The sequence below is a fragment of the Salminus brasiliensis genome, chromosome 2, assembly GCF_030463535.1.
Source record: "Salminus brasiliensis chromosome 2, fSalBra1.hap2, whole genome shotgun sequence".
NCBI lineage: Eukaryota > Metazoa > Chordata > Actinopteri > Characiformes > Bryconidae > Salminus > Salminus brasiliensis.
The window spans coordinates 47,185,805-47,198,229 of record NC_132879.1 but is presented as its reverse complement, the minus strand read 5'-3'; the positions used below and the strand labels follow the sequence as shown (position 1 = coordinate 47,198,229).

General features: G+C 42.9%; 1 protein-coding gene across 3 annotated transcripts; it reads left to right on the top strand.

The window, feature by feature from the left end:
* The first annotated feature begins 380 nt into the window (after nt 1-380).
* Nucleotides 381-11,874, top strand: svopl (SVOP-like). Of its 3 annotated transcripts, XM_072673937.1 has the most exons (16): nt 381-443; nt 804-1,014; nt 2,928-3,019; nt 3,165-3,263; nt 3,435-3,506; nt 4,864-4,988; nt 5,159-5,222; nt 5,330-5,455; nt 6,576-6,704; nt 6,810-6,883; nt 7,207-7,403; nt 7,957-8,068; nt 9,843-9,924; nt 10,087-10,176; nt 10,278-10,391; nt 11,803-11,874. In XM_072673937.1, exons 2-16 carry the CDS (start codon nt 840-842, stop codon nt 11,812-11,814), a joined length of 1,563 nt encoding a protein of 520 aa, XP_072530038.1. In that variant the 5' UTR covers nt 381-443; nt 804-839; the 3' UTR covers nt 11,815-11,874. The 3 variants fall into 3 exon arrangements, with proteins under 3 accessions (XP_072530038.1, XP_072530037.1, XP_072530039.1); XM_072673936.1 differs by lacking the exon at nt 11,803-11,874 and having other exon boundaries at nt 10,278-10,420; XM_072673938.1 differs by lacking the exons at nt 381-443; nt 804-1,014; nt 2,928-3,019; nt 4,864-4,988; nt 11,803-11,874 and having other exon boundaries at nt 3,184-3,263; nt 10,278-10,420.
* Nucleotides 11,875-12,425: the final 551 nt, after the last annotated feature.

The following is a 12,425-nucleotide window of genomic DNA, read 5'->3' as shown; positions in this document are numbered from 1 at the left end:
GTATTTTTTTTAAGAAGGTGCTCCACCTCTCCCTCCATGCCCTCTTTAGTAAGGGGCCCTGCGGCATGCTGTTCCAGACACTCCGGTTAGCAGAGAGGAAAAGCTGGACAGACGAAGACAGACAGGCTTAAAGGAACCTGTTTTACAGCTTCACTCCACCTGTAGATATCTAATTCCTCACCACCACAACTCAGCTCAGCCCAGCCCTGTGCATTCAGCCCCACAATGAGCTACAGTAACTGGATCCCGATGAAAAGCTCCATGTATGTCCCTTTAAAGCCCAGCCCAGCCTCCGCCTGCTGCCCAGTGACGCGAGTTACCTGTCGGCAGGTACATTGCGCTCGGTCCTGAAAGAAATGGGTGACTGAAGATGAAGCTGAAGCGGGATTTTCTTGAACACTTCCAGAGACAATCTTGTCTTGTTTCGTAGCTCCTTGAAGAAGGTGGGTGGCCCCTGTGGGTTTTTACTGGACTCCGGTGTTTCCTGAACGCATCGTTTGCATATCAGCGCTTTTGGTGTTTGGAGTGTTTTGGTTGGTGGTAAAAGTCTGGAGTGATAGAGCTGATCTCAGTCCAGTGAGCACTTTAGGTTCACCTGTGATTATATGAAGCTTTTTCAAGGAAGTAATAGACTTTATTTATTTATTTATTTATTTATTTATTTATTTATTAATTAATTATAGCTCTGGTGCTAATATGACACCTGAGTTCTGTGTGTCCTGTGTTCGGCTGTAGTCTGAGGAGGAACAAGGGCCACAGCCGCAAATCACACGGGAAGGTGTATTGCTTGTTCCTGTTTGCAGTCAGGTTTTCGTCTGAGGGCAGTGTGAGTGAGGGAGATGATGGCGGGAGGGCGCAGGAGCTCTATGAAGACTCAGCTGGTGAACGCCATTCAGCTGCAGGAGGTGGAGGTGGAGGAGGAGGCGCCGCAGCCGCAGCCGCAGCAGCCGCAAGAGAACGAGCACGAGCAGGGCAAGAGACATGCAGCGCAGAGCACAGCCAACGGTGGGCAAGGTGAGCGCGACTAGAGATGGACGGGGTAGCTGTAACCCACCCTCAAGTCAAAATAGGAAGTTGCGGAGAAGTTCACAAGTATCAGACAAATCTGTAGTGTGTCCAGCATTAACAGCATACTTACAGTGTGTTATTAGATCTTCTTCTCTTTTAGTTGACAATAAAAAGAGTACAGTACAGATAATGAAGCAGAAAGAAAGGCTGGTAGCTGAATGTAAATGAGTAAAACGTAGATAGCTGTCCTCACTAATGTATCACTATATAGAAATGAGAGAATTATCATTTTAAAATACACAAGAATGCACGATTCTGGCAAAGTATTGCATCAATGCATGTAATATGTGTCTTTGCACTGGGGGTCTGTGCAAAAAGGGGCTATGGGTTAGTGGTCAGTCTCCCAGTCTGTTTTTCCGTCTGGTTGAATAGTTTTGGGGGGTTTTTTTGGCCTGTCTTGCGGCCTGTCCTGTCTTCTGTATATTTCTGTATCTGTATATTGTTGAAGGTGTCACTGCACAGTTGGAAAGTGCACCAGCAATTCTGCCAAGTCTGTAATTTAGTATTACTTTATCATGGACACTTTTTTAAAACATTTGAATCCAATTTTCAGTTTTCACCCTCCAAATTTTACCAATTCCTGCCCGGTAGTGAGGACATCCCCTATGAAACGATGCCACCAGTGCTGGGAGGGTGAAGACTAGCATGTGCTTCCTCCGAGACACGTGAAAGTCAGTTGCATCTTTTCTAACTGACGCTAACGCAACATCATTGGACAGCTGAACACACAGAGAGGATGGCATTAACTGCCCATGCTGTTACATTAGCTAACAGAGGCCTGCACTGACCAGCATCACGCTTAGTGTTGGGGAAGAGGGAGGGCCATGCTACCCACCCAGAGTGAGCGAGGCTAATATGCTCTCTGAGACTCTGAGGATACCTGATTTTTGGAGCATTGTGATTGGTCCATTCATCATGAAATTTGGACACCATATAAAGAAAAAAAGTGTTTTTAAGACATTATATTAAAAAGTATAAAATAGAAGATAAGATACAAGGCTTTTTGCATTACAGCGACACTCATGCCCCCCAATCTAGGAAAAGTGAGAGTGCAGCTTCTCCACTTGCTCCATTGCACAGGTGCTAATGTCTCTCTCTTGTCTTTCTATCATTTATACATTATTCAGATGCTACTACTACTAGGTGCTAGGAATAGCTATAAATACCATAGAGTACTTCAGAATGATACAATATTTATAGATTTTTATTGTAGCTTACTACTGAACGGAATATTAATTAATTGGGGTGTAAAATTTGCCCACTTTTACTGACAGCAGTGTAGCAGAGGCAGGATGATGGTGAGAAAAGTCCCCATTTTTTCAGTAATGTTTGCTAGGTTTAGGACAGTACAGTACAGTGCATAGTATTTTGGGCTAGTAGTACAACATTGGCAGTACGAGGACACGAGGACATACATTTACGACATACATGTACGATCATTCTGCGCTTGAAGCGGTAGCATGGGGCGAAATGCATTCTGGGATATTTGGCTGTCCCAGGTCCACACAAGTCACCTCCTAATGCATTCTCGATAACACAAGAGGAGCAAGAACATATCCGGGCATTTTGAATGGAACTGTACTCATTTTTTGACGTTTCACAAGTCCTCAAGAACGCAGATTAAGAAAGACAGCGTGAGATCTAGGCTTGCATCCAGTCTTGTCACCTGTAGTGTAGTATTTTTGTCTATGTCGTGTCTATTTTTATTCACAATGTAATTAAGTGTGCAAATTGTATATAGTAATTCAAGTGAATTATAAGAAGTGAAAAGGCTTTGTGCAGATTTGTCCTGTGTGTGTTTTTCTGATCAGCATCCTCTGACCCCGTGACTTCTGCTTTGCCCCTTTCTGTTCTCTCAGATCAGAAGTGCTACAGTGTGGAGGAGGCGGTGGAAAGCATCGGCTTTGGCCGCTTTCACATTCTACTCTTTGTTATAATGGGCAGTGCTAACGTAAGACGTTTACTTTACCTTGTGCTCGTGTGTGTTCTCTCTCCACTGAAATATTGTCTGTTGTTTCAGTCATCCTGTGCACTTCATAGAACACTTGCTGTTAGTTTACTGTGTGTGTACGCTCACGCATGTGTGTGGGATACAGATTGTAGAGGCGATGGAGATCATGTTGTTGGCTGTGGTTTCTCCTGAGATTCGATGTGAGTGGCGTCTGGAGGATTGGCAAGTGGCCCTGGTCTCCACGGTGAGATTTTTTTTTAAACCAATCAGAGATCAGCATGCTTTTGCACTCATGTATACTGTAGACATAGTCTATAATAAACACTTTACAGGCAGTTTACACCTGGATACTGTTTCATGTTTTATTGAATATGTTTGTGAATTTGTGTGTGTGTGTATGGGTGGGTGTATTTAGATGGTGTTCCTTGGCTTCATGGTATGCGGGGTGCTGTGTGGATATGTGGCAGACAAATACGGCCGCTGGAAGGTCAGTCACATTAACGCCTTCATCAACTCTGTCCATCAACACTGTTCTTTACCGCTCTTTATTTAGTTAGTTAAGCATGAATGGCCTGTTAGTATGAAACAGCTATTTTCTTTGAATATACAGTGGCATGCAAAAGTTTGGGTACCCTACATGGTCCATACCTAGTAATACCTCATTTGTCCACTGTCGCAGCTTGTACATGCTTTTTGTAACCAGCCAAAGTGTTTCAGTTTTTGTTTGGGGGATTTCTGCACACTTGTGCAAAGGAAGCTCTGTGCTTCTAGGTATTGTGCTGTCTTGGATGCACGGCTCTTTTAGGTCAGACTTTGAGGGACATGGCAAAACCTTCAGTTTGCGCCTCTTGAGGTACTCCACTGTGCATTTTGAGGTGTGTTTAGGATCATTATTCTGCTGTAGAAGCAGAATGACAAAGTCATGTTTGCTTCCAGAATCCATTCTCTACCAGTGAAATATGTTCTTCTACTGACTAATTTATGAAGGTCATATTTGTGCAGGTGTAACCGTGCAACACAACTCCATATGTGATCATTTTTCGCAATCATAGTCAGTTGTCTCAGAAAGTTCTCTTGGTCTCCCAAGTCAATCAACTTGACCATGCCATTTCTTCAGTGCATTTGGAACTGGGGAAACCGCTACCTGAAAACGGTTTGCTATCGTCTTATAGCTTCTCCTACTTTGTGGGAATCAATTAGTTGTTCCAAAAGTTCCAAAATGTGTAAGCCAGCTGCGTAGAGGATTTGAGATTGCTGCTACAAGGTTTGAGAGGAGTTTATAAAGCCTTAAGTATTTGCATCACCTGGCCTTTCTTAACAACAGTTGTAAACACACATCAGCCCTAACAAACTAGAGACCTTGGTAAAAAGTTATCGGAGAGCTCAAATCTGTTGGGGTGGTCATACATTTGCTTGGTTCTCCTTTTCTTTTTCACTTTAAGTTGTACCAAACAGATACTACTATAATCTTATTTGTTATCTTAATTTTAAATGTTGAAAAGAATGTGTCATCTTTAACTTCATGAGTTTTGGAGATTTTTTATCTTCTACTCACTGAAATATTCACAGTCAGGGGCGCTGCCAGGGATTTTGGGCCCCACAACTCTAACAATTTTGCCAAAATATCTGATTACTAAATTTTTAGGGCTCCTGTCACAGGCCCAAATAAGGCACCCATGTTCACAGTAACAGACATTTTGAGTAAAGGTGCCCAAATGTTTGCATGCCACTGTATTAACAGCATTAATCCATTTTCAAAGATGCTAGTTGATGCTGGAGTTTGTGTCCAGTCATTTATGCTGCATGTGTCTTGTTTGTGGGTGTTTGTTTGCATGTGCATGCAGGTGGTGTTTGGAGGCTTTGTGTGGGCAGCGTATTTCTCTATGCTCACGTCATTCGCGCCGTCCTACGGCTGGTTTATTTTCCTGCGCAGCATGGTGGGCTGTGGAGTAGCAGCCACATCGCAAGGGTACACACACGTACACACTCAGGCACAAATGAACCTATTATGAAATCATTTCTATCTACACACTTGTTTTTCACTGTCTTTCACCGACCTCAAACAGGCAAGAACTGTGTGTCTTGATGTGTCATTGATGTCTAAAGCAGGCTATGATTCATCTAATCTCTGTCTTCAAGGTTTGTGCTGAAGACTGAGTTCATTCCCGCCAAACACCGAGCATTCCTGCTGCCTCTTGCCTCTGTGAGTGAGGAGTCAGTGGACTGATATAATAGTGGTCTTATTCTGTGGTGGAATAATGCTGTTATTCTGCTTGTGTTGACCCATTGCTCTTTCTTAACTGTTGATAGATCTTCTGGATGGTCGGATCGTTACTCATCATCATTCTGGGCATGACCGTGGTGCCCACACTGGGCTGGCGGTGGATGATTCGGTTCTCCGTCATCCCTAGCCTCATACTCCTTGGACTGTTCCAGGTGAACCCACACTGACAGATATTATAGGCTAGATTAAATTGTATTAATAAGCAACATTAAATAATTTGCATAATTTAAGTTGTTTTTGGGGTGCTCTGAGTGGTCGAGTAGACCGCTATGAGCTTAGGATCATGCCATCAGCAGTCCGAGTTAGAGAGAGCGCAATTGGCTTTGCTCTTTTTGGGTTGTGTTGATGGCACTTACTCCCCACGTCACTCCTAGTGTGTTGTTGGTCATCACAGGCATCTGTGGAGCCACTCTTTCCTCCAAGTGTGCTGGCCACCTAGCGCTGCTGCATACAGCAGCAGTTCGAAAAGAGGCAGTGGCTGGCTTCACATGTGTTGGAGGAGACATGTGCTAGTCTTCACCCTCCTAGTGTTGGTGGTGGCATTTTTATTTATGGGGGAGTTTGGCCTCACACAGCCTCGCTACCAAATCAAACATACAACACAATAGTGTTAGAAAAGCCTAATGCACAGTTAATCTGTGCATTACTCCCCAACTCATCCCAAAGTATGGATGGAGTACCATAATTTCAGAGAACACCATTCCACTGCTCCACAGCTCAATGCTGGGGGCTTTGTATGCACATGTGTGTGCATGTGCATGTGTATTTGCACATCTGTGTCAGCAGTGGGTGCAACTTAAAGTATCTGAATGCATTAATTAGAAGGGGACACATGCCCAGTGCATTATTGGGTATAGTGGACTATTCTCAGCACAGCACTGACGCAGGTAGTGGCATGGTAGTGTGTTTTGCGCTGGTATGAGTGTATTGGGGTCAGCAGCCTTGCTGGGCTTTTCATCACTGTGTACTGGATTTTCATCTTGGCTCTTCCCTGGCATCGACCAGAAGGAAGCAGGTCAGACTTTGAGTAGAGAGAGAGAGGGAAGGATCTTTTAATTATACTATATGGCTTCCTGAGCACAGTGTTTTAAAAAAAAAAGTCTCACTGAGCTATTTTTGTGGCCTTCTAATCATGTCCCCTTTTTTAGGACTCTCGCTTTAGCTTTATACACTTTAGCTGCCAAACCATGCTAAGGAGTAGATAATCGATCAATAATTATAAGCCGAAGTTGTCATTTGATGTTTTTTTTTTCTTTTTATATTTTCTTTTAGTTCATACCTGAATCAGCGAGGTTCCAGGTCTCAGCGGGTAACGTAGAAGGTGCTGTTGCCACATTGAAATGGATCGCTAATATGAATGGAGCCAGTTTGCCAGATGGGGAGCTACGGGAACCTATAGTGGTGTGTAAGCTCTTTTATATGCGTGCACAGACACAGGCACACACATGCACTCGGAAACTCATATATATCCAGTGGATTGTATTTGGCTGTGTTGTGTGTTTCCAGGAAGAGAGAGGAAACGCGGCCACCCTAATCAGCCCAACCTTCAGGAGAACGTCTCTGCTGCTGTGGTACTCATGGTAAAGCTGCTACTGTTCCCAGTACAATAGACTACCCCAGACCTCCAGATCATTGAGTGTATTTGGGATGGTAAAAACAGAACATGCTCCAACTTCTAGGACAGAACTTTAGAGGTGTAAAAACCTTTCCCTGCAGACAAAGCATAGAACTTCTGTAAAAATACTGCACTCCTTAAAAGACTAGCTGAGTTGACCTCCAGTCAATTACACAGCACTACTGTTACATTATTGAAAGACTGGCTGAATCGATCTCCAGTCAGTGCAACAGCATAGCCTCCACCAGCATCACTCTCACTTCTTTACCCCTGGCTGTCTCTCTGCAGGTTTGTGGCCTCCTTCTCCTATTATGGCTCAGTGCTGAGCAGTTCAGAGCTGCTGGAGAAGAACCTGCTGTGTGTGACGGATGCTGATGCAGAGCACAACATCAAACACAACCAGGCAGAGGCGCTGTGCTACTGCATCCCCTTCAACATGGCAGACTACCAGACCCTCCTCATCAGCTGCCTGGGAGAGGTGGCATGTGAGTTCCCATTCTCCTTTTCTATGCAGGATGTTTTTTTTTTTTCAGTTCCTTTTTTACCTTCCAAATGTGGACAACTACTGCCAATAGAATAGGACATTTTCTGTAGCAGACAAACATGAACCTACTGACACCATGCCTAACAGCAGGCGTGGGCTAGAAGGGTATAAAGCCCCCCAGCACTGAGCTGTGGAGCAGTGAAACTCTATTCTCTGGAGTAATGGTGCGTCACTCAGTCTCATCCTGACCTCACCAACACTTCTACAATTAGCTGCACTACATATGTGCTATATTACCCACCTTTAAATGACCATTTGCAACTCCTTACCCCACCCATAGCTACGCCTCTGGAAATGTCCCATATCAACATGGAATCTAGAGCAATATATATATTTTGATATTTTGCATATCTGATAATGCCCTTCTTAGTCATAGGGGGTGTGCAGAGTAAACACTAAGATGTGCGGAGGCAGGGGGGAGGGGGTTGTTTCATTACAGTGCTTCGTTACATTTTTGTGTTGAATTGGTGATTTCTGTTGTGTTTTCTCTGCAGTGATCCCTCTGAACATCGGCTTGCTGAACGTGGTGGGCCGGAAGTGCAGCATGGTCATTCTGCTTGTTTTCTCCGCCATATTCTTCATGCTGGTTAATGTCTGCACTACCATGTAAGTACACGCACCCTGTGATTTACCAAATACATTATTTAGCATACTAAGCTGCACTATATAGACAAAAATATTGGGACATCTGCTTATTCCTTGTTTCTTCCCAAATCAAGAGTATTAAAAATGAGCTTATCCTGCTTTTGTTTGAGTAACTGTCTCCACTATCCAGGGAAGTCTTTCTGCTAGATTATGGAGCATTGCTGTCAGATAAAACTGTTAGAAAGACCGTTAGTGAGGTCAGTATGTTAGATGATCACCACCCCCCACCTCATTTCCAATTCCACAACTCATCCTAAAAGAACAGTTCTACTGGCATTAGGCATGGTGCCAATATGTTCATGTTGATCTGCTCCAGAGAGTCATATTCTATTGTCAATGCTTCTCTACAGAGACTAGACACCTTAAAGTACCTGAATGCATTTATTTAAAAGGGGTGTCCACAAACAGTTGTACATATAGTGTATATGTATAACATGATGATTAGTATCACAATGCAGCTGGAATTCAACTGTCCATAAAGATGCCATAGAATGCATTCTTTGTCTTTGTCTTTGTCATCTGTATAGAATTGGTCTGGCTTTAGTTGTGCCAAAGAAATTAGGTTTTACACTCCCAATTTATAACCCTACGATTTGGACTTAAAATGAAACCATGGTTTTCTTTTAATGATAATTTCATTGCATATAATATCTTCTAACATCTATCGTTTTTAAGTCTCACCAGATAGCGCTGCTATCCTGTCTGTGCCAACTCCATGAACTGAACTCCGATTTATTCAACTGTGCCAAGACAAATATAGGTTTCTAGTCTGGGGCACATTTAAAGTGATATTTTAATGTAAATATTTTACACTATTTCCCCATAAGTTAGCATTCTGCAAACACTTAGCTATCTCAATGTGCTACAAAGCCCCTGTCTACTCATTTTTATGATTCTATTATACATAGTTGTTGTGATTAATTTAATAAAAAAAAATCTGTTAGATTTTTCTTACCATTTCTTTTGTTGTTTCTTCTGTTGGATTTAAGTTGGGCCGGACTAAATTTAGTTAATCTGAGATTTAGATATTTACAACCAGTAGACCAGGGCTTTATAAACTGATCTCAAGACAAGACAACCATATTCACCATATTCATTGTGTTGCCTTTAAACCCATCCGTGCAGTGACCCCACCCACCCACCCACCCACGCACCCACCCACCCACGCACCCACCCACCCACGCACCCACCCACCCACGTGTGAAAACACAGACCGTGACGGTAAATGCACCTCCCTGAACCTAGTGACCAGAGAGGGTGAAGGGCCTTGCTCGAGGGCCCAACAGCTTGCCGAGCCCGGGTATCAAACCCACATCAATAGCCTAGAGCTCCAAGCCACCATGCTACTCATCTCTGATCTCAGATAGACCTCCGTAATTGGTTTCTGACATTGTGTGACTTAATGTTGTCTGTAAAACTGAACAAAAGGACACAGTTCAGGCTTCACAACGGCTGCTATTACCGCTCTTAGCTATGCAGGGTAATTTTGATTGGTGGGTGTTGTGTATGACTGATTTTTCCCCCCTAAACTATTCAATAAAGGAATCATATCAGACCTGTGTTTCCTAGATTAACTGTTCTTCAACATTTAGTCAAAATGTTTGACTGTTTAAGATCATAGAAATGTGGCCCTGTCATAATATTACACTGCTGTTACAGACAATATAGCCCCACTCTATACTGCCCTCTTCTGTTACACTGTTGTATTGCTGTGATTTTTTTTTTTCTCTTGCAGGTTTGGTTTCACTGTGCTGCTCTTCCTTCTTCGCTCACTGGTCTCAATGAATTTTAATGTGGTTTATATTTACACTGCAGAGGTGAGCCACAGCAGACTGCAATTTCATTTAGAGTCAATAATCTGGAGTGTTAAGTTCTTGGACTTTTGCCAGTTTTCTGAGGGTGTGAAGTTGTGTAAGTTACAGTAATATAAGGAAAAATTGCTGAGATGTATGTTGAGTTGCTCTGGCATGTTGTTCCAGGTCTACCCTACATCAGTGCGCTCTATAGGAATGGGCTTCTGCACATCATTCAGTCGAATCGGGGGGATGATTGCACCTTTTATAGCCCAGGTACTGTTGCAAAGCTCAGTAAGTTTGAATTGGCCACCTTGAAAGTAATTGTAATAGTAATTGTGAGTAATTGCTCTGTTGTGTGTTTGTGTTTGTCTCAGGTTTTAATGTCCAAGTCTGTGCTGCTAGCCTTGTGTCCATTTTCTGTGGCATGTTGCTTGTGTGCTGTCGGGACTGTCCTGTTACCCATTGAGACCAGAGGACGGGCTTTACTGGTAAACTATTTCTCTTAGTGGTGTGCCTGTGATGGATGTGATGGGTTGGCCTTTGTCTTTCAAAGGCTTTAGGTCTGTCTTTTTTAGCTTTGCTAATACATGCCATAGTCCACTAAGGCTTTCCACAGTTTTACCATTATTCACGGTAGTTTGGTCTGCTCTGTTCTGGAGAAACCTACTGAGTCACAGTTGTTCACAGTGTTGGTGACAGGAACCAGACATCTGACATCCAAAACCACTATATCTTAGGTATCGTTATATAATATCTGTGAGAATTGCGGCCTAAAAATCTTTTCACGCTACACAATCAACACTCAACCAACACACACTAGCAAGGAGCTGCCGCCAATTGTGCGTGGTGTACACTCAGTCGGATACAACCGTCCATCTGGAGGACTGCATTGAGTGCTGGGGGGTTCACCCAGGACACATTGCCAATCCATATCTGGGCATACAGACATACACGCATTTACACACATACAAACACACTCATTCACACACACACCAGGTTAAAAAAAAAAACACCCTGGTTCACAATAAAATAGCCCAGTATTAGACTTTTAGACACCTGATCTCCATGTTTTTGGACTGTGTGTGGAAACGGGGATACCCAGAGGCAACCCACACGGATGCAGGGAGAATATGGAAACTCCACCCAGGTAGGCTGTTAAACCCATGAACCCAGTGGTGAGAGGCAAACATGCTAGACATTAAGCCACCCTGCATAGCATGACCTAGCATAACCTTGTTTTTAGCACTGTACTGTGTGCTGTTAGCTACCTGAAGAAGTGGTAAACCGGTCGGCTAGAATTTTAGCATTTATCCTAGCACTGATACCTGCTTTCTTCCACGGCCTTCGCTATCTGATGCATAGCTTCAGACTCCCTCTTCCCAAATCAGCCCACTTGCAGAGCCGGGGTATTGAGGCCTGGCTTACTTAGCAATGTGTTCAACTCTAATGAATCAAGACTGTTACGTAATATTTTCTGACTTTGAAATAGGCCCCTTTTACAGCTCTTTCTTTGGTCAGCCCGGATTTTCTTTCAATAAAGAGGCAGCGTTTATAGTTGCGGTATGTCACTTCCATTGCTAAGTTTGTCTGGAACAGAGCATTTCACGCCAAACTACTGTTTACATCGTAATCTTGAAATTATGAAGGACTGATAAACGAATTGTGTAATTCTCTTTACATATGAAGTTTGTAACAGCTTACAGATTGACTGAACTGAGGTGAAATATTAACAAGTCCAACATTTCGCTCCAGATCACCTACTTTCATGTTAATCTACAATCCCATAACAGGTTCATTTATTTTAGGGTGCACTTAATAACAAGTTGTTTCTCTGTTATTTTTTTTATTACTGCTTACAGTTCATGCATTTATTTAATCAATGTTCTTACTCTTTTGCAGCAAAATGAATGATGCACACCAGCTGAAGAAAAAGGAGAAACTACTTTGTCACTTTGATAATTTTATTAAACCTGGTTATTCTACATTTTTGTGTAGAATTGTCTTTCATTGAGACAATCATGCTGTCCTGTAAGTCACATATCCTCCACCAGGTGGAGACATTACTCTAATGTTTTGCTAGGCTATGGCAGAGCAGCTTGTGACCAGGACACAGCCACTGCAGTTTAAGACTTCTGATTGCTGCTCTGTTGCTCTTTTTCTCAGCACCCCCCCTCCCCCCCACACTCAGTTAATCCTATTACAGGGTCTCAACACAGGTGTAAAAAAGGGGTTGATTAGGACGAGGGTTGCACTGTCTTTGACCCCCTCCTTTTAATTGCTAATAGAACACTTTGCTTCTACTGCAAACTAATAGAGAGGTGACATAATATAGACATAAGTATTTATGAATAGACATAAATAGTAGGTATATAAAACAAACATGTATTCATAAGCAAACACTCAAACGCTATATATATAAATTTTTGTAACTGAGTGTCCTGCTATCCCTTTCTGCTGTTACACTGTGAATTTCCCCACTGCGGGACTAATAAAGGACTATCTTATATAGGGGGAAAAAAACG